Here is a 25,869-nt window from a genome sequence, read left to right as displayed (position 1 = left end):
CCTCCATTAAAGATCCTTCCTCAACTGCTACCCAATATAGAGAGGGAAAGAGTTCCAGTGATTCTCATTACACTTAACTGGCCCAGACAAATGTGGTACACAAGACATATTTCTGGCAGATGAGCCTTGGCCTTTTCCAAACAGGCCAGACTTACTGGCACAAGGCACCCTATTACATTAAAGTTGCTGACTCTAACAGTATGGCCATTGTATCCCAAGTGCTAAAGGATAGGGGTATTTCTGACTCTGTTATTCCAACCTTACTCAGAGCAAGAAACTGAACTACAAGATTTACCATTGCACATTTACATTGCACAAAGCTTACTTTGTTTGGTGTAAGGACAGGAAGCTGAGTCACCGGGAATACTCTATTTCTTATATTTTTTTTTTCAGTCTGGTCTTGACCAGAATCTGGCCCTGAGTACCCTTATGGGTCCTTTCTATTCCCGAAACCTCTTGCCTTGCAATCAGGATTGCTCATATAATTTCACCCTCCTGTGTCACCTTTGGATCCTAACCTGGTGCTCTCTGTTCTGCAGAGACTCCTCACTTTGAACCAATTAGAGATGTTTGTTTGAAAGACCCCACTTGTAAGGTTGCCTTCTTGGTGGCCAATACTTCTGTACATGTTTTTTAATGTAAAGTACACGTCTCCATATTGTACTAATAAAATAATAGAAATTTGGACTGTAACCCAATCGGCCTGCAAATTGCTTATCTTGGAGTACAGAACAGGAAACAAGTCCCTCCCCTCTGTGTCTTGATCGCTCCTTATTGCATGCTAAAAAAAATGAGTCTCAATGAGTGGGTAGAGTTATATGGCTGTACCTAGCAAGTGTCTAATCAACTGAAGGTAGCCTACATATAATCCATGGTCTGTGTCCTGTGCTATACTCCAAGATAAGGAATTTACTGGTAAGTCAAAATTCCTATTTTTATTGGCCTTTCACAATGTTGCACATTGTGCAGTGATTTCTGTAAAGTCAGTACTCTGTACCTAGATAAGGTAGGGTGTGGGGGGGTAGAAACGGGTGAACTACTGAGAGCTCTATTATTCCAAGAAATTGTACGTTTAAATTGTTTAACCAAACAAAATTAGCATTTTGGGTGGAGCTCTCCTTTAGGTGTTCCAAATAGATGGGTGTTGAATTAAGTTTGATCCTTACTTGTGTTTTACTTATAAATGAATTGGAAATCATTCTTTCTACAGCTACTCAATATGCACAATGCATGCACTAGAATTACCTCTTCTGAGAGCTTTTTGTCATGTTTTTACTACATATTTTCCAGTGCTCCAGATTCTTAAGGATATAATAAATGTTTTCAATTTCACTGTTGTCATCTCGCTGTCACCATTAGCATTTCAAAGAAAACGTACAGCGAGATAATGGGAGAGGAGACAGGATTTATGGTAAAATGTTGTATTGGAAAAAGAAGGATAATGTTAATCGTATCAGCAGAAAAAAGAAAATGCTGAAATATTAAAGCTGAACTCCAGCCAAATATATGAAAAAACTATTCTTGCAGTTATGTAATTTTAATAAAAACACATGAAATGTATTTTTAAATGAAACTAGGGGCAAATACCTGAATGTGTCTGGACATCAATTTCCTGTACTGCAGCATTCAGACTTGGAGAGGCAGGACCAGCAGTAGGAGCTTGTAAAGCCCCGTACACACGTACCGATCGTACAAACATTCGTCTTTTCTCCCCGGGATGTCGATGTCTGTTGAAGTGCAAAGACAGCACAAGAATGTTGTCCGCCGACTTCAGCTGACTGCAGAAGTGATGTCATGTAATGGTTAACTTTCCCTGTGTTTTTTCTTTTCTGAGCATGCCCAGTCTTGCAAATCTGCGGTCTGTCGGCAGAATTCTGTACTGACAGGCGAACAATCGTCCGTTCTGGTGTCGTGCATACAAAAATTTTCATGTTTGCAAGAAAGACTCTTGTCCGCAGAATGTGCGCAGACAGCTGTCGGAGGCACCATACTAACAAGCGTACAATCGGCAGATCTTTCGTCCGCCGACGTTTGTATGACGGCGATCGGTACGTGTGTACGGGGCTTTAGACTCTGTTAGTTCAGTGATTTACTCATTCTTGGTGGTGTATGCCCTTGATTGGATGTGTGAATGAGCTCGAATTTTAGTGTTATAAGTATAAAGTGCAGCTAATAATATAATATAGGTGCTTTCTGCTTTCCTGCTTGACCCTGCCCTGTTTCTCTCATAAAGCTGGCTTAAGCCAAATTGTGCTTTACTAGCAGATACTGGCATAAATAATACAATAGGGGCATGTTATTAAGGCACCAAATATTCACTGCAGGTGAAGCCATCATCAATTTAAAACACATGCACTAGGAAGATTCACCTACAGTGAATGTTTGGTAAATCACAAATCCAATGTCTTATAAGAGAAAAGCGGGTATAAGTCCCCTTTCACACATTCCGGTCCGTCGGCGGACTCCGTTTATCTCAGCGGGGGATCCATTCGCTGAGCAGGCGGATGACAGCTGTGTCTCCGCGCTGTGTGCGGAGGCAGAGCTGTCAGGTTTCACTGTTCTCTATGGGGGAATTGGATGGGAACGGACAGTCTGTCCGTTCTCATCCGATCTGCTGGACGGATGGAAAAAAGGGTTTCCATCCATCCAGATTTGACGGATCGGATGTCAGCAGACATGTCTCCGCTGACATCCGATGCCCTAAAAAGATGCATGGGGCATCCGTTCAGATCCGCCAAAAAAACAGGCAGGCGGATCTGAATGGGGCCTTAAGGTTATTAAGATAGTGAAGCAAATGAAGAATGTACATCAAGTATCTAGGCATTAAAGAAACAAGAAATAGAATAAGTGTCATGGATAAAGAGACCTATATTTTAATTTCATAACCAAAATAAATAAAATCTACCAATAAGAAATAAACAAGCATATGAACAATAAGTAACAAAGGAATAAGAAAATGCTGACATTGATTGGCCTAAGACTGTAACACAAGAAGAGCAGAATGTCAAACAATACCTTTCAATTGTTGAACATATAAAGCATGAAAATAAATCCTGAACACTATGGAACCTGATTATTCTGGAAGGCATCATATAAAAGCTACTTTGCATAAGATACGACTTTGTATGAAGCTGAACAGTCTATTGATGACACCATGGAAATCGCAGCTTCAAATTATTGTCCAAAATAGTAAAATGTCTGTTCTTTAGAGCTTGCGCTTTGTGCTAGATCACATTCTCAAACAGCTGCATTGAACACATGATGTTTTCATCCTGGAAAGAGAGAATTGAAATGAAACATTTAATACTGAACTATGGCTTATTCTAAATAGCATATCAAGTCAATAAAGAAAATATATTTAGCAGTTTACACAACCCCTGCATATGGCCCAGTAGTCTTTGGCTTTATCATCACCAATATCAGCTCTAGCCAACTCCAAAATGTTTTAATTAGTATTAGATAGAGCAAAGAAGGGTTAGGACTTGTGTCAGGTTTTTATTGCTATATGTAGCCCTGTTGGGGAGATCTCCCTTCACTTCCTGCCAGGACAGGAAGTGATTGAAAATTGTCTCCATTGGGGACCCAAGGTTAGAACCTCTAACAATGTTTTTTTTTTAATCGTCATCTGTGCCTTCTTAACCTGATGACACCCTTACTCCCACTGCGGGATATCTCCTCAATGGAATTGTGAATTTAAGTAATTGGACAGCAACATTTCGTCGGAGTTCACATTTTCTGCGACCACAAATTATTTCTCTATAACAGCCATCCTCTAAATATAAAGTTCTGCCAGAGGTTCAGCTAAATATAATGTTCTTGGTTTATTTGAGCTGTGGCTGACTTACCTCCTATTTGATGGTGCCTTCATAGATCCAAAGCCAGCAGCATGGCACTAATTATGTTTTTAGCTGTCTGTACGGATGTCATTCTGAACCCACTGTAAGGTTTGCATTCTTCCTATACACCAATGTAAGGGGCATTTTTCCCATTGACTCCCAATAAATTGATGTTAGTAAGGGCTTCCCAAGACCTGAAACTTATTTTAGGGTTTCCTCTAGGGCAGTGATGGCGAACCTTGGCACCCCAGATGTTTTGGAAATACATTTCCCATGGTGCTCAACTACACTGCGGAGTGCATGAACATTGTGAGAAATGTAGTTCCAAAACATCGGGGGTGCCAAGGTTCACCATCACTGCTCTAGGGTAAAAAGAGAAAGACTGCTCTACTCTAGGTCCACTTCTCACTTCCAGGAACATGCCTGAACTCTGAATGCTGCCTCAAAGCTGATGTCCAGACCAATGGCTTAATGCACTGAATTACATATATGTTAGCAGTTCAACATGCCATGTATTTATGATCAGCCAGTCTTGTGTTTTAATTGCTCTGCCCACTGCACAGCCGGGAAGAAGTGCCACTGTTTCCAGTACAAGCTTTACAGCATCTTGTGCCACCAGGCTGTCTATTGGACAATGAATTAGTAAAATCACCTCTGCCCAATTAGAAGTCAGCTCACATAGGATGCTGTGTAGCTATATCAGGTTCCGTGTTATAAAAAGTGGCAAAGGTGGGAAAATTAAAAGAACGGCTGAACAGAAGTACAATTTTTTTGGCTGGAAAAATACACTCTTATGGCTGTCCAACAAACCCACATAAATCTTCTTTCAGACACTTTCATAAATTAGATCTATTGTGTTTTCATCGCAATGATATTTTAATAAACATTTTACATTTCAGTGATGTGTGGATAAAATGCAGACTAGTAAGCAACAGTGAGTCACAATTTCTATCTGAAGTTCTTTAAAGGTTTCCAAGAACACCATAACCACATCTAATAACATGTCAGAGGGCTTATTTCTTTTTCTTATGTGGTCCCCTAAAAATGAAGTTTGGAGTATGAGATCTCACAGCTTGCTTTTGCTTTGAAACACATTGTATTGTAACCTGGGGTCTCAGCAAGTTAACTTCATGTTTGATGTTTTATAAGCTCACACAGACTCGCACACATTTTATTGATATTGAATTCACAATCCAATTCTAAAAATGACGGCTTTTTCTTTTGCACTACATTAAATTTGAGAAATTTTCATTGATGTTTTGCCATTTAGCATACTTTTTTCATCAGAATCAACACACAGTGTTATTGGTATCCTGAAATATTCCTCTTTAAATTGACCATTCATTAAATCATTTTAAATGAATAGCTGAGAAGGTATTTTCTGTCTTTATACTATAAACAACCCACTTCATTCTGACTTATTTTGTTCTCTTATTTGTACCGGCACATCAGCCAACCAACATTCCCATTTTCAAACTCTGAGGCCAAAGATTTTTCAAATTAACGTTTTTCTGTGGGTCTTTTTCATCACAGGATGGAACTGACCATGATTTGTTGATTAACATTTTTTGTGGAAGGAGAACTGCCCACTGACAGTGATCAGTGCTGGGAAGCAGTGTACAGTATCTAACTCACAGACTCTTAAGTGTGACAGTAGTTTTTATGGAAGGTCCAGCTGTGGCAATAGTTTAATTTAAAGTGGTAGTATCCCGCTTTTTGACACTTTTACCTACAGGTAAGCCTATAATAAGGCTTACCTGTAGGTACAAATAATATCTCCTAAACCGGCATGGTTTAGGAGATATTTACAGTGCATGCAGCCGCTCTCGCGAGCGGCGCATGCGCTCTGAAGGTCCGGGGGGACCTTCAATGAATTTGCTGGGAGCTTGCCGGAAAATCACTCCTGCGCGCATGCGCGGGAGTGACGTCATCGCGGCTCCGTCCAATCACCGCGCCGGAGCCGCCGAACCCGGAAGAGACGGCGAGGGATCATGGCAGCGCCCGCAGCGATGTCCGGGGGTCCGTGTCGGGGCTTCGTTCTAAGGTAAATTACACATAATGGGCTAGTATGCTATGCATACTAGGCCATTATGCCTTTGTCTTGCAGGTTTTTTTTTTTTTCTTCTAGGGTTTACAACCGCTTTAAGATCAGTGCTGTATCTTGGCCCAGGCCGACAAGGCCCATGCCTAGGGCGGCACTTTGCAGGGGGGCAGCAAAAAAGCTGTACCCCACACAAAAAAAAAAAAACAGCCTGCTCCCGTACGAAAAGGGTCCCCGCCGGCTTTCGCTACACTTTTAGTATAGTGTCAGTCACCAATTTGCCAGTGGGGCGAATTGGGCCAGAGGGCTGAGGCAAATCAGTTTGGCACCCCCATAAAGTGGTCACACTGTTACCTGCCGGTATGATAATATGAGGTCATTAGGTGAGGACATTCGGACAGACCGCAGGCCGCCGACCACACTTAATACAACTGGCCCAAAAGCCACTAGTGTGGCACTGCAGCCCAATGCTCCGCCTACCCTACTCCGTCCCCAGGTATGGCAGGCATCATGTCAATAATATAATTTCATTTCTTTAAACATCCTTGTCCTTGAGTGAGCATGTTGAGTTGCATCATATACAATTAAGGCTATTGCAATATGTCACTCGGTTGATAAGATTACTCCAATCTTATAAGATATTTGGACTTGCGTTTGCTGCCACTGATTATTTCACTTATTTTTATTACTATGGACATCCTAGTCAATTTACAAATAAGTGAAGTAATCCTATGATTATAATCAGTGGCAGCAAACACAAGTCCAAATATCTTAAAATAAAGGAGTAATCTTACTTACCCAGTGACATAAGGCTGTACTAATGGCCACCAATGAGGTGGAACTGAAAAGGCTGCACTGATGACCACTGATGGGGCTGCACTGATAAGGCAGTGCTGATATGCTGCACCGATGGACTTGATATGCTGCACTGATGGGCACTGATATGCTGCACTGATGGGCACTAATATGCTGCTCTGATATCCACTGATGAGGTGGCAATGGTGGGTACTGATAAACTGCAACGGCAGGCACTAATGAGGCTGCATTGATAAGGCTGCACTGATATGTTGCACTGATGGGCACGAATAGACTGTACTGATGAGGCTGCACTGATGGCCACTGATGAGGCTGTCTTGATGGCCAATGATGAGGCGGCACTGATATGATGCACTGATAGGCTGCACTGGTGGTCACTAATGGGGCTGTACCGATGGCCACTGAGGCAGGATGAGTCATAAACAGGAAGGGGTGTTGCATTTACAGGAAGGGGTGGGTCATATTTAAATTAGGGGGTGCATAAGTTTAGTCAGGCCTAGGGCAGCACAAAACCTAAATACACCACTGTTTAAGATACTTACTTTTTGGCAGCTTTCTATGAATTCATCTATAGTTACTACTCCATCTTTATTTATATCCATTTTCTGCAACATGAACATAGATTAGTACATTAAAAATCAATCCAATAAAAGGTTTTTTAAAAATGTATATTTACTTCCTTATTTGTGCTTCTTTCCCTCTTTTCTCCCTTACTCTCTCTTGTCCTCCCTTCCTTTTTTCTTTCTCTATTGCCATTCCTTCCTTGCTTTCTCTATCTTCTCTTTCTTCTTTTCCCTATCTCTTCTCCATGGTTCCTTTCTATTTTTTTCTTCCCTTTTTTCTCTTCTTTTCTTTCTTTTTTCTCTTTTCCCACCTTTTCTTTCTCTTTCCTGCATTTCCTTTTTTTCTATTTGTAGTCTGTCCTTTCTTCTATTTACTTTCCCTTTCTTTATCTTTCTCTCCCTTTCATTGTTCTTTTTTTCTCTCCCTTCACGGCTTCCGTCTTCATGCCTTTCGTTTCCTTTCCTCCTTTTTCGCTTCTTTCCTTTCTTCCTCACTCACTCATCTTTTTTTCTCGCCCCTTCCTTTTTTCTCTTATTTTTTTCTTGACCTTACTTTTTTCTCTCACTTCATTTTTTCTCTTTATCATTCTTTCTTTCTTCATTTTTTCTCACCTTCTTTTCTTCTTTTTTTTTTTTTTTATCAAGTATTCTTTATTGAAAAAAGTTTTTCATTTACACATAAAACTCTCAAACAAATAACACTTCCTCCATCCCTTACTATATTCATATTTATTTTATATAATTTTCATACATAATACATCATCTTCCTTATTTATCCATACATCCCTCAGAAAACACTTACCCCACCTACCACTACTTTTATTTTCCAGTTATTTGATTTTCATAAACTAATGCACAACACTCTTCTTCTCTTTGCATCTCAAATTTCCCTTTATAGGGGGATGGGATCTGTACAATCTATAAGGGGCTCTGTAAAATATATGAGTAGCTCTGTATTATTTACAAGGGGCTCTTTTTCAATCTACGAGGGGTCCTACTTCATGCAGAATTTTTCACCCTAATCTTTAGCCAATTTTCTCTTATCGCTCTAAAGATTATACCTGTTTACATTCAAACAGGGGTTCCACATCTTTTCATATTTCTTTAGACTACCCCATTTTGTATATACAAACTTCTCCTTCCATATTGTATCATTAACAACCTTTACTCCAACCAACTCTGCGCAATCAGCTTTTTTGTTTGAAATAGGCACTCTAATATTGCTCTAATATTGTTAACTGTTTATTACCTGGCACCACATCCCTTTCCATATAACCCAACACACATAACTTTGGATCTAGGTCTAAAGATGACCCAAAGACCAAATTAATAGTGTCAAGGACCTCCCTTCAATATCTGTGTAACTTTGGGCACCTCCAAACCATGTGGATAAGACCCCCCCCCCCCCCGGATCCCCACACTTTGGCCACTTAGCATCAGGTCTTCGTCCAAATATAAACAGCTTTTGGGGTGTGTAATATACTCTAAAAATAAATGTGAGACTATCTGTGAGGGAAACACTGAGACCAAGGAACCTAGTTCTAATATATGCCTCCACTGATCCTCTGTTCTATTCACTAGATCCTCCTCCCACCTCCTCTTGCTAGAGATAACTTCCTTCTATCAAGACTCAGAAAATATTATCACAGATATCAGAAATCAATCCTCTCTATCTTTGCATTAATTACTGAGAAGTGATATCTTACTCCACTTCAACATTTTTTACCTCAAAAGAGCTTTAAAGCTTAATTCCACTTTGTTGAGAAAAAAATCACTGGGTGATTTCTGTACATTGCAAGGATTATAACAAACTTTGTTGCAGATTCCTACCTTTTGTTATTCTGAAGAAATCATTGTTTGTTCCTCTGTGCTGAGTGGGTCTATTGGGAGTGATTTCATAAATATCGTCAGCTGTGGCAGCTGCAGAGCACTAATGAGGAAAGTCGCTGGGCCTGCATCCCTTTAAAACATGTTTCTATTGGGAGTATCTCAACCAAAAATGACATTTTTGTTGCAGGGGATGCCAGAAATCTGACTTATGTCTTAGGCAGACTTCTGGGAAAATTGGTGAGCCAATCACACAAGCAGGAAATTATGTTTCTGGGGTGTGGTCAGTACACACTCTAGTAGGTAGCCATACTGCATTGCATTTTCATAAAACTACAGTGGCTGAAGATTGAAAAGGAAAGGTAATATTTAATAACATTCAATTACAATATGATTTGTGTATACACTATATTTATTTTTCTTTTTTTCCCCCACTAAAGTGGAGTTACCCTTTAACTGTTTTCCATACTTGTACTAAGATTTTCAACGTGGGACATTTAAAAAGGAAGGATTCTGCCTTTATAGCCTCTACTATTGTGCTATGACACCTATTCTATAGCATCATACCCTTACTGGGTCCACTTCCTGCTAATAAGCTGCAACCCCATAAGTGCTGCAACTGTGCCACTAAGAAATAGCTACATGGGTGTGGTAACGCTACCCCCATCCTCTTTTGGTAACTGAAATGTATGCAGGTGTATTCTAGATAGACCTTTTTTTTTTCATATTAGCTCTCTAAAGACGGTATCCATTTTCAAAACCACTGTTTAGGTACACAAATTGGAGAATTTTTGTAACTTGTAAAAAAGTTGTGGCATCCAAATTATCTTAATAGCAGCATCCCAATACTGATAGGGGGAGCTGTTACCAAATCCTTCCTTTATGCCTGAATTTAGTTATCAATGGGGCTATATTGTTAGTGCCATATTGTATAGCAGGGTTATGCAAACTGTGGCCCTCCAGATGTTGCAGAACTACAAGTTCCAGGAAGCATAGCAAGACTCTGACAGCCACAGGCATGACACCTAGAGGCAGAGGCATGATGGGACTTGTAGTTTTGCAACAGCTGGAGGGCCACAGCTTGCATATCCCTGTTGTATAGGGTCACTTATTACGTATACCCCTAGGTACTTTATTTTTTTCGCTACCTCTATTTGAGAGATCCCAGGGAGCAAAGGACCTTCAAGGGGGTCTACTGGTAAGAGTACAGATTTCCCCTAGTTTATGTCCACCCAAAAAAACGTCCAAAGTCCTCTATTATATTCATCACCACCATCAGGGAAAAGTGTGTATCTCCTATAAATATAACACATCATCTGCATATAAAGCGATTTTTTTTTCTCTCCTGTTACTCTCTGAAATCCCGGGCCAAACTGAAAATCCCGCCAAAACTTGCCTAAGGTAGCACCATTCTAGGCTATCAAGTGCCTTAGCCGCATATAGGTATAAAATAGCCCTTGAACCTGCATTAACCGTTGGAATTAGATACACCGTCTTATATTTACACTAGTGGATCTATTGGGTATAAACCCTGATCGGTCTGGATGTATACGTTTCTGAATAACTTAAGATACTTATAGATATTGGTCTATAGCAGGGATCTCCAAACTATGGCCCTCCAGCTGTTCAGGAACCTTAACTGGGTGATGGTATCCTAAAGAAGGTGTGTCTCCTGCAGGCAGAGTACCCCTATATTATTTGAGTGTACTGTAGAAAAGACTGCTATTCTCTTTGCAGAGTTCCCCACCCCTAACATTCCAAGAACATATATTTAGCATTTTAGGCTGCAAAAAAAAAAAAAAAAAATTCTTACCCTCCCTATCTTAATACCTCTGTCTCCCCTCTGTCTAATTAGTTTACTGTGCATATATCTCTGTACAAAAAAAAAGAGAAAACACCCCTAATCGTATGCCTATTATACATTTGCAACCCTCTCTCCTTTTGTGATGCTTTTTCGGGTAAAAAAACCTGAAAAAAAAAAAAACTTAAAAAAAACAAACAAACACACCTACTGACAAAAAACAGACTTCTTACAAAAAAATCCCCATACACTCCATCCCTGACCCTCACTGGGTCTATACAAGGTGCATCTAAAGTGGACATTTCATTTAACCAAAGTGATGCATACATTTTTCTTAAAGTACATGTTCCCAAGCACTTTGCCAAATTAACAAAAAAAAAGGGAAAAAAAAAAGATTCTAAAAAGAGGAGACACACAACCATTTCTTCCCTTTTCCATATTTCACTCCCCACCCCCCACTCCTGCTCCAAAGGCCTAGAAAAACAAAGAAAGGTTAGTTAGCTGTGCCTCTTAAATGTCATATACATTCTTGATATATAGACTTTTAATTTGTCCGCAGTCTTTTTTCATGTTTCCAGCAATGCCACCACCTCTGTTGAGGTATAAAAAAAACAGTCCTCTAAGAGTTCTATAGGATTAGAACCCTCACATCGCTCAAGGAGGCCCACAATCCTCACAATATTCCTGCGCAATCTGTTTTCCATGTCCTCCATGATAAATACATATGCATTCACCTTTTCCTTAATTAACTTTATATCCTGTTTCATTGGATTCAAATTATCTTCCACTGCACTAATCCTCCCCTCTAAGGCCGCTGTTCACTTATGTACGTTTTGTAAATCAAAAAAGAAAGAACGTTTTTTCCTCTTTCTTGCCTTTTCTTTCTTCCACTTTATTGCCTCGCAATTCTTCTTTGTTCTTACCCTTCCTTTCTTCCTCTTTTTCTCCCCTTCTTTTCTTCCTCTTTCTTGCCCTTCTTTTCTTTCTCATTTTCCACCATTCTTTTTCTCTCCCACCTTTTTTCCTTACCCTTTTCCCCTCTTTTTTTATTCCCCTTTCTATTTCTCTCCCTTCCTTTCTTCCTATTCATCCTCTTTCCTCTGTTTCTCTCCCCTTCCTATTTCTTGCCAAAGAAAGAAAGAGAGGCAAGAAAAATGAACACTTTCTTGCCCTTCCTTTGTTTATTGCTCTTCATTTCTTCCCGTTTCTTGCCCTTGCTTTCTTCCCTTTTCTCTACCTTTATTCCTCTTACTTTTTCTCTTCCCCTCTTGCTCTTCCACTCCATTGCTGTTTTCCTGCATTCTTGCCTTTCATGTCTTCCCTTTACTCACCCTTTATTTTTCTTCTTTCTCTCTCTTTCTTCCTGTTTCTATGTCTTTTTTTCTTCCTTCCTTTTTCCTCTTCCTTTCTGTCTTACTTTTTCCTCACCCTTTCTTTCTTCATGTTTTTTCTTTTACTTCTTTTTTCCTCTTTCTTCCTTTCTTTCTTTTTTTTTGCCCTTCCCTTTTTTATCTTTGTCTCCCTTCCTTTCTTATTAGTTCTCTCTTCCTTGCCTCCCTTTTCTCTCCTGTACCTTATTTCTCTTTGTCGTTCTTTCTTTCTTTTTTCCCTTCATTTATATTTTTCTTCTTTCCATTTTTTTCACCCTTCCATTCTTCTCTCTCTTGCCCTACCATTCTCCTATTTCTCACACTTCCTTTCTTCCCTCTTTTCTTCCTCCCTTCCTTTTCTTTGCTACATATTCTCCCCACCCAAAGGATGCATTCACTATTATCTATTGCAAACATACTCTCATTTAGGTAATACTGCTATTTTACTCTTTGGAAGTTATTTTAAGGGTATGCTTACCTGGAAGAAATTTTCCACGTGTTGTTTTGGCGCATCTTCCCTAACAATGGGATAAGTACATTTGCCCATCATGTCATAAATTGCCTTCATGATATCAAGCATTTCCTGTTAATACACAATTCATTTTAATTATTTAACATTCTCTAATCTTAATATGCCTCAGTTCAGAAGATGCAGTTTTTTTATTGTACAGATAGCTAGATACCACATTTTAGTTGCCATGGTTCTTATGTAGGTTATATTTTTTAAATACAGTATAAGCTGACTCGTTGCTAAGGGTACCAGGAATTTTTTTACACATCGTAATGGCCACATATGGAATTCAGTCAGATATAATGTACTATATTAAGTACACTAAACAAAAATCAGAACTCTAGGCAAATTAAAATAAAAAATTAAATAACTAAAAAAAAAAATAATAATTACAAAATTACAATATATAAATAAATATATATAAATATATATATATATATATATATATATATATATATATATATATATATATATATATATATATATATAAATAAAATATTATATTAAATAATATATTATATGTTTAAATAAATAAATATATATATATATATGTATATATACATACAGTATCTCACAAACGCGAGTACACCCCTCACATTTTTGTAAATATTTTATTATAACTTTTCATGTGACAACACTGGAGAAATCACACTTTGCTACAATGTAAAGTAGTGAGTGTACAGCTTGTATAACAGTATACATTTCCTGTCCCCTCAAAATAACTCAACGCACAGCCAATAATGTCTGAACCGCTGGCAACAAAAGTGCGTACACCCCTAAGTCAAAAAGTACAAATTGGGCCCAAAGTGTCAATATTTTGTGTGGCCACCATTATTTTCCAGCACTGCCTTAACCCTCTTAAACATTTAGTTCACCAGAGCTTCACAGTTGACCACTGGAGCCCTCTTCCACTTCTTCATGACGACATCACGGAGCTAGTGGATGTTAGACACCTTGCGTTCCTCCACCTTCCGTTTGAGGATGCCCCACAGATGCTCAATAGGGTTTAGGTCAAGAGACATGCTTGGCCAGTCCATCACCTTTACCCTCAGCTTCTTTAGCAAGGCAGTGGTCATCTTGGAGGTATATTTGGTGTCGTTACCATGTTAAATACTGCCCTGCGGCCCAGTCTCTGAATGGAGGGGATCATGCTCTGCTTCAGTATGTCACGGTACATGTTGGCATTCATGGTTCCCTCAATGAACTGTAGCTCCCCAGTGCCGGCAGCACTCATAAAGCCCCAGACCATGACACTCCAACCACGATGCTTTTCTGTAGGCAAGACAAACTTGTCTTTGTACTCATCACCTGGTTGCCGCCACACACGCTTGACACCATCTGAACCAAATAAGTTTATCTTGGTCTCATCAGACCCCAGTACATGGTTCCAGTAATCCATGTCCTTAGTCTGCTTGTCTTCATCAAACTGTTTGTGGGCTTTCTTGTGCATCATCTTTAGAAGAGGCTTCCTTCTGAGATGACCATGAGAGCCATGTAGACCAATTTGATGCAGTGTGCTGTGCGTGGTCTGAGCGCTAACAGGCTGACCCCCCACCCTTTCAACCTCTGCAGCAATGCTGGCAGCACTCATACGTATATTTCCCAAAGACAAACTCTAGATATGATGCTGAGCACGTGCACTTAACTTCTTTGGTCGACCATGGTGAGGCCTGTTCTGAGTGGACCTGTCCTGGTAAACCGCTGTATGGTCTTGGCCACTGTGCTGCAGCTCAGTTTCAGGGTCTTGGAAATCTTATAGCCTATGCCATCTTCTTGTAGAGCAAACATTTTTTTTTCAGATCCTCAGAAAGTTCTTTGCCATGAGGTGCCATGTTGAAATTCCAGTGACCAGTATGAGGGAGTGAGAGTGGTAACACCAAATTTAACACCCCATTCCCGCCTGAGACCTTGTAATACTAACGAGTCACATGACAAATGGGAGGAAAAATGGCTAATTGCGCCCAATTTTGACATTTTCGCTTAGTGGTGTACTCACTTTTGTTGCCAGCGGTTTAGACATAATGGCTGTGTGTTGAGGTCTCTAACCTCCATCAGCTCCGTGATGTTGTCATGGAGGAGTGGAAGAGGACTCCAGTGGCAACCTGTGAAGCTCTGGGGAACTCCATGCCCAAGAGGGCTAAGGCAGTGCTGAAAAATAATGGTGGCCACACACAATATTGACACTATGGGCCCAATTGGGACATTTTCACTTAGGGGTGTACGCACTATTGTTGCCAGCGGTTTAGACATAAAAGTGTGTTGAGTTATATTGAGGGGACAGCAAATTTACACTGTTATACAAGCTGTACACTCACTACTTTACATTGTAGCAAAGTGTGATTTCTTCAGCGTTGTCACATGAAACAATATAATGCAATATTTACAAAAATGTGAGGGGTGTACTCACTTTTGTGAGATACTGTAAATGCTGCAGCAACTCCTACACAGCTGGTGCTGTAGTTGTAATCCCTTATCTTGCTTGCCAGTGAATATTGAATGTTTCCAGTGCGGTGTGCAGCCACAGAGATTGCAGAGGAAAGTCCCACCCACCACCAGGGAGAACAGAAGAAGCAGTAATGCCATTGCTTGCAACCTGAGAAGGGACCAATCCTTGTGGGAAATGTAGTCCCCCAAGAGACTGTACCTTGTGCTACAGAGTGTTTTGAAACTACAGATCCCAGCATTACCAGAACCCTGCAGGTGAGGGAAAGAAAGGACTGTTCCTGGGCTTGAGGCAGTTATTGGGAGGCCACTGTAGAGCAAATACTGTGCAGAAGGCTGCGGATGGGGAGATTTGCTGCAGTTTTGGGAACACATAGAGGCAGAGTTCCTAACTGGTCTGTGGCAATGCAACTGTTAAGCCTGGAGCATTTGCTTGGTCCAGAAGGGGATGTGATAGTAGCTTACATCACTGAACCCGAGATGGAAAGCCGGAGGAGACATGTCAGTGAGACACCACTGGCCATGCCCTTTGCACGCTATTAAAGTAACCTGGGTTTGTGAGACTCACAATTGAGCACTTCAGTGCCAGATTCGGGCTCCAACACACTGGCCAGTGGAAGAGAAATTTCCATAGACTTTTTGACCCCTATTTTTGCACTGTCAGGACCCCCCTTAGTGTAGAAATTAAGCGTAAAGTCACTAGTCTGCTTGCTATTTACCGAGTCACACATTTTGCTACTGTTTCTATGTACTTGATAAAGTGTTTATTGCTGCTTTTCTATACTTTGGTTATTGGTTAACTGTGTTGCCCAAATAACTATTTTCCCCTCAGCCTTGGTGTGTGAGAGGATATGGCATTGCTTGGATGGTCTTTGACATCAGGAGTTAGGGATCCAAAACATCAGCAGTTCCTTCAGGGGTAAGTGCTACACACGAGACATGCGGGTTGCAATTTTTTTTATCAATGAAAAATAAGAGACATTTGTTGTTAGGGTTTACATACACTTTAATGGAGCTAGGCCAATATAGCAATCCCTGGATCAAAAAACTGAAGCTCTGAGCAGGAAGGCTGTATTTCATGTATTCATTTCTGACTTGAATGTGCCTTTAACCGCAAAACATTTTCCTCTTTCATAAGAGCAGAATGCTGCAGCTAATTCATTTGTATTACAGAAGTGGTGTAATTCCTATTTGTCTCTTTATAGTCAGTCAATAAAATACAGACATAGTGGTGCTTACCTCTTTAGTTATATAGCCATCTTTATTGATGTCATATAAATTAAAAGCCCAGTTAAGTTTTTCTTGTATTGTTCCTCGTAGCAGTGTAGAGAGTCCCATTACAAAGTCCTACATTACAAGAAGAAAATGTAGATTAATGGTATGTTGCGCAAATCACAGTAGGTACCAACCAGTGTTTTAAGACAGTTGGTAGGCACTGATGGACACTCACAGGCATGGAGAGTTTATAATCATTGCCTAACAAGCTCTATTGTTCTCTAATTTACTCTTCCTGGATTTCTGTATGTACGTGCGGCAGATTAATGTGCACCTTAAACAGCAACATAGGAATTGTGTTCTCCATTGAGGTGACATATAACAGCCAAGTTGCATCTATACTATTTTAATGCCTGAACAGCCTGCTATGATAATCATCAATCTATTATGTTAGGTCTGTATCTAGTTTGCATGTTCTCCCTGTTGTTGTGTGCATTTCCTCTGCATATGCTGGTCTCTTCTCACACTCCAAAAACATGCTTGTAGGTTAATTTGCTCCTGTCTAAATATTGGCCCTAGTATACAGTATGTGTACAAATTAGCTATGCAGACGTATTACCACATTCTGCATGCCAGTCCCAAATCCAAGTCCTTCCAGTTGGGGAGGGTTGTGGATAGACCTTGGATTTATCTGGAACGGAACCGCGACCCCACAATGTGTTTGTGGGCATCTGCCAGTATAAGGCTTTCCACAGTCTTGAACATAGATATCAGATATTCCAGCCGCCCTACATACAAAACTAGCCGACAGCTTAGCTTGTATGTATCTGAAAACAACAAATCCCTTTATTGAACAAGAAACAGCCTTTTTATACACTTGAGAAGTATGTCAGTCACTACATGAACAATGACCCGAATATTTCCCCACAACATCACACAATGGTTAGATAACGAGGTACAGCTGACTCACGGCTAATCCCATCTAGACAAGGATATCATTAACATGCTAATTAACTCAGGGCACTTAAACCAGCATGGAAGACCAGACTGCCGGCAACATGGCTAAAACAAAATACAAAATTACACATTATCCTAAGTATAAACACAGAACATCTTATTATACAGACAATAGGAAGAGACCACCAGTGAAAGACTGTCCGTCTCTGACAATGAAGAACATAGAACAGAGGCCAATGTGATTTAGCTCTTTCAATGAACATGTTCAGAATTCAACAGGCCAGGATTAGTCTTCATATAATTATTGAGATATATGGTTGATAAATATTACTGTCCCATTTGAAGTAATTCAAACCACATTCACAGTGTCCATTAAGTAGCTGTTTATTTCCTTGGCCACCCTGTGTTCCTAATAGACACAGGGTGACTTATACATAAGAGGGGCCTAGGGGGCTGAGAGAGGGATTTCCCAAACTCTCTAAGGTAAGCTGGGTTCCATGGGCCCCCCAACCCCAAAGTGACTCCTTCACAGTATCATTATCTTCAATTAAGTAAATAGATGTGTAGTGGCTTCTTTAAAGCATTGCTGCTACTATAGTAAAGGTTTTGAATGACTCCATACCTGAAAGAAGATAGTACATACCATTTCTGCTGCCTGAACCATTGAAAGCCACACCAATCCTTATTATTTTGCTGAAGTCCTCACTAAAATGAACATGTCCAGGAGTGTCAATCTAACGGGTCAACCACAGCTCTCACTGACTCTTTCCTCTGACCTCCACCCAAAGGATTCAGTAGTGATGTGAGAAACCCAGGAAAGTGATACTCCTAGGAGAGCAGACTTTAGCAGAAGGTTACTTAGGATTGAAGTGGCATTTAGCAGTACAGGTGCAGGTAGTGTTGAGTTTATATTGTCTTCTTTGACAGGCATGGGGTCATTTAAAACCATTACTATAGTGACAAGGTCACGATAATGAAAGCCATTATACATATATTTACTTAATTTAAGATGCTGAAAGGTTCAACTTTTTTATGTAGCTGGGCACACAGATCACAGTATGACTGCACAAACTTCTAAGGTTAGGATGAACAGTACACAAGTAGAACGATTTTATCAAAATATAAGAATAATAATTAAAAATAGGATTTTAATGTATGTGACCAATGTTACAACCTGCTCTAGTCTAAAAGAAAGGTTCCAGCTTATCCAGTGTTGCAGCGTAAGCAAGCCTCACACCTTTGGGTTTCTGTACAATTATGTTAAAAAATTGTCCATCCACAGAATTGAGTTGGACCTTATTATAATTGCTTGAAAATCCAAACCTAAATTCCATTTTAGGATAATCCAAGAACAACACTTTCTCTTAGCACTGCCCATCCTCCTTTATTGCATTTGGGGGGAGGTGATACTGGAAGGTTTTTTACCCTAATGCATCAAACCACTTTAATTTCAATATTCCAAATTACCATTTTAGAAACAGGCATACATTTACTATTCAATTTGTATTACTAAACCTGGCCAGAGTTTTCTAGTTGGTGAAGCTGAATAAAGACACAGGTCCATTCAGTTTCACATGTGTGTGTATTTATGTTCCTACAGATTCTTATATTCCTGTATATTGTGTTTGCTCAGAAACATACCTAATAGTTTTTTTGTAATTTATCTACACTCCCTGTTGATGCCACCAACTGTGGAAAGTAGTTCTACATCTTTACTGCTGTAAACGTAAAGAACCCCTGATGTACAGTAGTTTAAGAATTTAACCACTTTTCATCCAACCTCATTGTGTGGCCTTGTGTTTTATTTAATGACCTTAGATTAAAAAGCTATGCTGCAGTTATCATTAAAAGATTTATAAATTATAATCATATCCGCTCTTAAGGGCCTCTTCTATAGGGAGATTAAATTTAATGTTTGTAGTCGTTCCTCATCACTGAGGTCCTCCAGTCCGCTTATTAGTTTTGTTGCCCTTCTCTGGACTCTTTCTAGTAAAAGAACACTCTTCCTGAGGACTAGTGACAAACAACGGAGAGCATGCTCAAGATGCGGCCGAACCAGAATTCTTTAAATTGGTAGATGTATTGGTAGAAGGAATCCCTGCTGTCAGAAAAAGGCACAGTGGGCAGGATTCCTTCATCCACCTTGAATGTGTGGATGGGGGAATCCATTTGTTTTTTGATCAGCCAGCTGGCTAATCAAAAAAAGAAAAACCAGCCATCTATGGCCAAATTAAAGTAGTTGTAACCCTAAAAAAAAAAAAAAAAAAAAATAGGAGATCCTGTTCCCTTATAGCACGTTAAACAGCACAGTGCTTGTGCTGTCTAACCTGTCCCTCTGGAGCTGTAAAAATCCTTGCTGATCCTGCCTGGTTCTGTCATCCCCCCGGTAAACAGACCATGGCTAATAATGGCTGCTGAGCCCTGACACCGTGGTCAGTTTATGTGCCTCCGTCATCCGCTCCTCTCTCCCCCGTCCCCTCCCTGCCTGTCAGCTCTGTAAAAGTATACGGTTACAAACCCTTTAACTTGCATTTATGAGTTCTCCATTAAAATGGAACTTAACTCTCTCAATCAACATTAAAAGGTAACTCCACCTTCATGGGGAAAAAAATAGCAAATAAAGAAAAACCTTTCCTTTTCAATCTGCAGCTGTTGTAATTTACTGAAAATGCAATGCAATATGGCTACCTGGAGCTGTTCTGTACACAGAATGTATACTGACCACACCCCAGAAACATCATTTCCTGCTTGTGTGATTGGCTCACCAATTTTTCCAGAAGTCTGTCTAAGATACAAGTCAGATTTCTGGCATCCCCTGCAATAAAAATGTCATCTTCCCAATAGGAACACATCTAAAGGGATTCAGGCCCAGCAGCTTCCCACATTAGAGCTCTGCAGCTGCCACAGCTGATAGATAATTATGAAACCACTCTGATTTGACCCACTCAGCACAGAGGCACAGATGAACAAACAATGATTTCTTCAGAATAACAAAAGGTAGGAATCTGCAACTAAGTTTGTTAAAATCCTTGTAATGTACAGAGATCACCCAGAGGAGAATGTTTTTTTTCTCAACAAAAGTGGAGGTACGCTTTAACTATTTTTAGTCCTTATGCTGATAGCATTAGTAAAAAGAATGGAAGTTATATTATATTTTCTTGTTTTAAAACGTTTCTAGTTTTTTTACATTTCTTCAATTGCTTCCTGGTTTCTGCCCTAGGCCAAAATGATGTAATACATTCTTGGAGGCTTCATTGGCATTTTTTTTTCATCTGAAGGAGGGGCTTCATCCTCCTGCTTGCATGCCTGAGCTAAGGATATAAAGATTCCAGGAAGTAAATGCTACATGAATCATTTGCCCTTACTCAAGATGTTTACAGCTAACAATGCTAGGGGGATGTTTTCATAGTAACTTCTCAACAAAGTAAAGCGTGGAGACATGGATAGATGGGTGAGTTTGCTTTGAATATTAAAATTAATTAAATAGCATTTTCAGTTTGTGGTGCTCAGATACAGTTTAGTTCCGCTTTAAACAACCCCCCCCCCCCCATTATGTATGCAAGCAACTGCTTCCAATTTTAAGAAGCTAAACTGATGTATGTCAGCGTCTGGTAATTCTGAGCATGCTTTTCCTTCTTTTTAATAGAAATATCAAAATAAGGCCACATGCAGGGGCCAATTAGTTCCTATTCATCACATTTTTCTATGATTAAAAGTCCAGATGTAGCCGTCCCTTACCACCAGGGGGGTGATTACCAGTGCTGGGAATGGGCTGGTGAGGAATTCCCCCCACCTGAACTGAGTGTCAGCACTATGCTCCCCTACAGTTTACTCAAAATGTATTTTTGTCATGGCTTCAGGGAAGACTGGATACATTCATTTACATCAAAAAAACCCTTTATTGATTCACCTGAAAAAAGAAACATTATTCACGATTCCAGTAAACACATTTCCCAATTCTTGGCTCTGGCTCAGCAAGGCAATGTATCGTATATTTACTGTATATTGATGAAAAGGGAACATGTTTACAATTTACAATAAAGAATGCAATGTACTTTCTATTCCCAATTAAAGTATACTGAACTAAAGATTGTTCCGTTACATTTTGCAGTTGCAGAATGATAATAATTGTTTATTTGCCTAGAGCCCACTCATGCCTCTGCAGTGTTCATTTGTTTTATGCTTTTTTATATGTTTTACATACAGTTATGTTCATTTCTTTAAAAAGCACTTCCTTAAAAAGTAAGGATTTTTCAAAAGTGCAATACAATAAAATGCAACGGACTGTGCCTGATCGATCTATAGCAACTGTTAAAGAAAACCATAAAACAGGCAATCTCTTAAAAATGAAGAGCTAAATAAATACAGTCACATTTATTTCCTTTCCATCCAGTGGGGGGCAGTCCATTGTCTGACACCTGGAAGAGTTCTGTGCCGGTGCATAGCCACTCCTTTACATAATGCTGACTGATAGCAAAATTTACCCAAGCAAACTATGGAAAAAAGCTCATACTGCATCATGGGAGCAGTGACAACATTTCCTTAGTCAGATGTGTTTTTCTATGATATATTTAAGTAAAACTGTATTTATTTCCTTTTTTCAATAAATGCTTGAATTTTAGAATCATGGGGTGAAGAATTGCATAGATCCAAACCCTATATCTGAATTAAATTTTTTTCCTAAAGCCCTGGGCATCATAACAAATGTATCCAGGTACTTTGCTACAGCATCTTCGAAAGACATTATCTTAGTTGTTTCCCTTTATACGAGTCCTATTTTGAAATTATTCCCTCCTTCTGCCACAAGGGGGAAAGGTTGAACAAGTTAATCTTTTTGATCACAATTCACAGTGCTGGGAATGTTGGGAGATGTAGTTTGGGTCTTTGACCTACAAGCCACAATGAACCCTGGGAGCAGAAGAGTCTTAAGGTGGATAAAAATAAAAAATAAAAACAAGAAAGGGCATGGCTTTTCGAGGGGGAATTGCCACCAGACAAAGGAAAGAGAGAGGGGAGCTACTGCAGAGAGGAGGAAAGATAGAGAAAGAGAGCCAAGGAGGATGGATTTGTGACTTTACCTCTGAGCCGTTGGCAGGTTTTCACTACCCAGAAAGCCACTAGCTAGCACTGCAGATCACTACACTAAGCCCTTCAGATCATCTGCACTCCCCTGCCACCTGCTAGATACTGCCCTGAGGTGTGTCCATCTGCCGCATGGGGGACCAACACACTGCACTGTACAGCGACCTTTTTCTACCCCCACTTGGGTCTGCTCCAGGGAAACCATTGTTCTGTTCTCTGAGCCAGTCTGGTCCACCATCCACCCGATTGCTGCAGGAAGTTGGCATGCATAATCATCATGCCAAAGGGGGGGGGACCCCTCTATCAAAACAGACTGCTATGACAACCTAGGGAGTTTGTGAGCAGGTCTCTGACCAGCCTTTGTTCTGTCAGCAGCGAGAAACATACTGTAAGCAGAATCTACTCTATCCACTCCTCCTTCAATTCAGTTAAATATTTTTTGTGCTGTCAGCAGATCCTGTCTGGCTGGTCCGTTGCTCCCAACAATAGCTCTCCATTTGGCCCAGTCTGTTGCACTGTACACTGAAGGGCAATCCATATGCATCTATCCTACTGCATGCAATTCTAACAAACACCTTCTAGTACACCAATGTTAGCCCTGACATTCGTCGGCAGAATAATCACTTCTGAAGAACCGTGAATTGGCTCCTTTTTTTCCCTCTTTTTTCTTATTCAGTCATTAAATTGCTTGTTACATTCAAATATTTACAGTTCAGTGGTGGCCTAGGCCTAGCTTTACCACCACCAGTGGGCACCAGCAGTATAGCTAAACTATTATCAGTACCAAATTGAGGCTTCCAATTCTCACACTATTAGGTGGGGAGGCTATTGTTTATGCTGACACAGTTCAGTTCATCAATTTAGACCGATATGTATTCTGCCACATATAAAATGATAAAAAAAAAATCCCAATACATTTTTATTGATAGGTTTGGGCACAAGTTATCGTGTCTACAAACAAGAGGATAGATTTATATCATTTTTATTTTTATTTTTTTTACTAGTAACGGTGGCGATCAGCGATTTTTAGCGGGACTGTGACATTGCGGCAGACAGATCGGACATCTAACTGACACTTTTGAGAGGACCACTGGCATCACTACAGTAATCAGTGCTGAAAATATGCACAGATACTGTACTAATGACACTGGCAGGGAAGGAGTTAATACCAGGGGTGTTTAAAGGGTTAAGTGTGCTCCTAGGTAGTGCTTTCTAACTGTGTGGGGGTGTACTCAATAGATGAACACAGAGATCTGTGTTCCTAAATAGCAGGGACACAGGATCCCTGTGTTCATCTGTGACTGAACAGCGGTCTGCCTTGTTTACATAGGCAGACCGCCATTCTGTCTCTATGGGGAGCGATCGCAGGTGGCCGGCGGACACACGTCATTTCGTGTAATAGAGCCGACCCGCCGCAGTAAAACTATGGCAGCTGTTGGCAAGTGGTTAATATTGCCAAGAAAACACAAAAGAGGTCTTCCTCTCCAGAGCTCCCTACTTCATGCCTTGAAAAGGACCTAGCAATAATATAAAGATCATCTTTATTATTGTCTCTGTTGGTGAGATTTGCCCTCACTTTGTGTTGTGTCACCATTACTGGAATTAAACGGTTAGTTCACCTTCAAAACTTCCTATGAGCAAAAACAAACTGTGCAGCTTTGACCACAGTTAAATAATGCCCTTCTATAGGTGCACGTACCTTCCAAACCCTGGCTAAATTACTCAAAAAGATGGTATCCTCCTGTCCTGCCCAGTTGGCAGGACATTGCTAAGAAGCTTTCAACCATTACTGCTGGCTTCCATCATTACAGGAACAAACTCTCAAACCCCCACACATGTGAAGTTCATTATATCCTCCATTGCAGCAGCACTAAGCTTAGAATCAGAAACACTGCTCACACCTGTGATAGTGGGGGTGAGTACCAACAGCTGGGAGCATCTTCGCAATGTTCTAGCAAGAGGACAGGTTAGGAGGGGGATCACCACATCTACGAGTTTTTCAGCCAGTTTTTGGGAGGTACATAAATGGCTTACACCTGCAGCAAGGGCATTAATTAATTTTAGTCAAAGCTACACAGTTTGCTTTTACCTACAGTCGCCCCTTACCTGCATAGGCACTTCCCTGCTTTGGACCTGTTGGAAGCGGTGGAAATGATCCGAACTCAGTGGAGTGATGGGCAGGAAGTCGAGTGAGGGCAGGGTGACCCCCTCGACTCTTTGCCCTTGGAGGTCCGGAGTGACGTCAGACGTCACTTCCTCCTAACGGCTTTCATGGGCCCATTTTTATTTTTTATTTTTTTAGGCAAATGTAAAATTACATTTTTATTTTTGCTTTTAAGTGTAAATGTGAGATCTCAGGTCTTTTTGACCCCAGATCTCACAATAAAGAGGACCTCTTATTTTTATTTTTATTACAAGGGATGTTTACATTCCTTGTAATATGAATAAAAGTGATCAAAAATATAAATAAAAAAGGACAGTGTAAAAATAAAAAACAAAAAGTCAAAATAAATAAAAAATCTAGCGCCCATCCCTCTGAGCATGCGCACAGAAGCATACGCATAGGTAATTTGCGCCCACATTAGTAAACTGTTCAAACCACACATGTAAGGTATTGCCGCGATCGTTAGGGCGAGAGCAACAATTCTAACACTATAACTCCTCTGTAACTCTAAAAAGATAACCTGTAAAAATCTTTAAATCATCGCCTATGGAGATTTTTAAGTACTGAAGTTTGTCGCCGTTCCGCAAGTGTGCACAATTTTAAAGCATGACATCTTAGGTATCTATTTACTCGGCATAACATCATCTTTCACATTATAGAAAAAAAAATGGGCTACCTTTAATGTTTTCTTTTTTTTTATTTCAAAAAATTGTTTTTTTTTTTCCAATATTTTTCGTTTGTAAGACCGCTATGCAGATACAGTGGGGCAAAGTATTGCAACGATCTTCATCTCAAAAAAATATATTATGTTTGGGGATTCTAAGTAAATTTCCAGCAAAAATTACTGATTTTAACTTGTAAATAGGGTTGAGCGGACACCTAGATGTCCGTGTTCGACGGGTTCGGCCGAACTTTAAAAAAAAGTCCGGGTCCGTGTCCCGGACTTTTACCGAACTTTTCCCGGACACCGAACCCCATTGAAGTCAATGGGGACCCGAACTTTAAGGCACTAAAATGGCTCTAAAACACCAAAGGAAAGGGCTAGAGTGCTGCAAATGGCAGCAAAACGTAATTAAGAGCATGGCAAGTGCTCTGCAAACAAATGTGGATAGGGAAATAACTTAAAACAACAAAAAAAAACAGAAAAATAAAACAATGTTCTTCTTCATCTCTGAAGGACGAGGCCCATATGGAGTAGGAGGGAGGTTGAGGTGGTGGTGGATGTGGCGGTGACATAGGCGTGC

General features: G+C 40.1%; 1 protein-coding gene across 3 annotated transcripts in view; it reads right to left on the bottom strand.

The window, feature by feature from the left end:
- Positions 1 to 2,850: 2,850 nt before the first annotated feature.
- Positions 2,851 to 25,869, bottom strand: part of KCNIP4 (potassium voltage-gated channel interacting protein 4) — an 888,341-nt gene continuing 865,322 nt past the window's right edge. For all 3 annotated transcript variants that reach the window (XM_082269017.1, XM_082269016.1, XM_082269015.1), the window contains exons 5-8: positions 16,447 to 16,554; positions 12,733 to 12,837; positions 7,236 to 7,298; positions 2,851 to 3,272 (exon numbers count right to left, since the gene is read on the bottom strand). In XM_082269017.1, the coding sequence (XP_082125143.1) occupies positions 3,225 to 3,272; positions 7,236 to 7,298; positions 12,733 to 12,837; positions 16,447 to 16,554 (324 nt within the window). In that variant the 3' untranslated portion in view covers positions 2,851 to 3,224. The remainder of the gene's footprint in view (positions 3,273 to 7,235; positions 7,299 to 12,732; positions 12,838 to 16,446; positions 16,555 to 25,869) is intronic.

Source organism: Pelophylax lessonae (genome assembly GCF_965119305.1).
Source record: "Pelophylax lessonae genome assembly, chromosome: 1".
Classification (NCBI taxonomy): domain Eukaryota; kingdom Metazoa; phylum Chordata; class Amphibia; order Anura; family Ranidae; genus Pelophylax; species Pelophylax lessonae.
The sequence above is the reverse complement of the archived record's forward strand: the minus strand, read 5'-3'. Positions and strand labels throughout refer to the sequence as shown.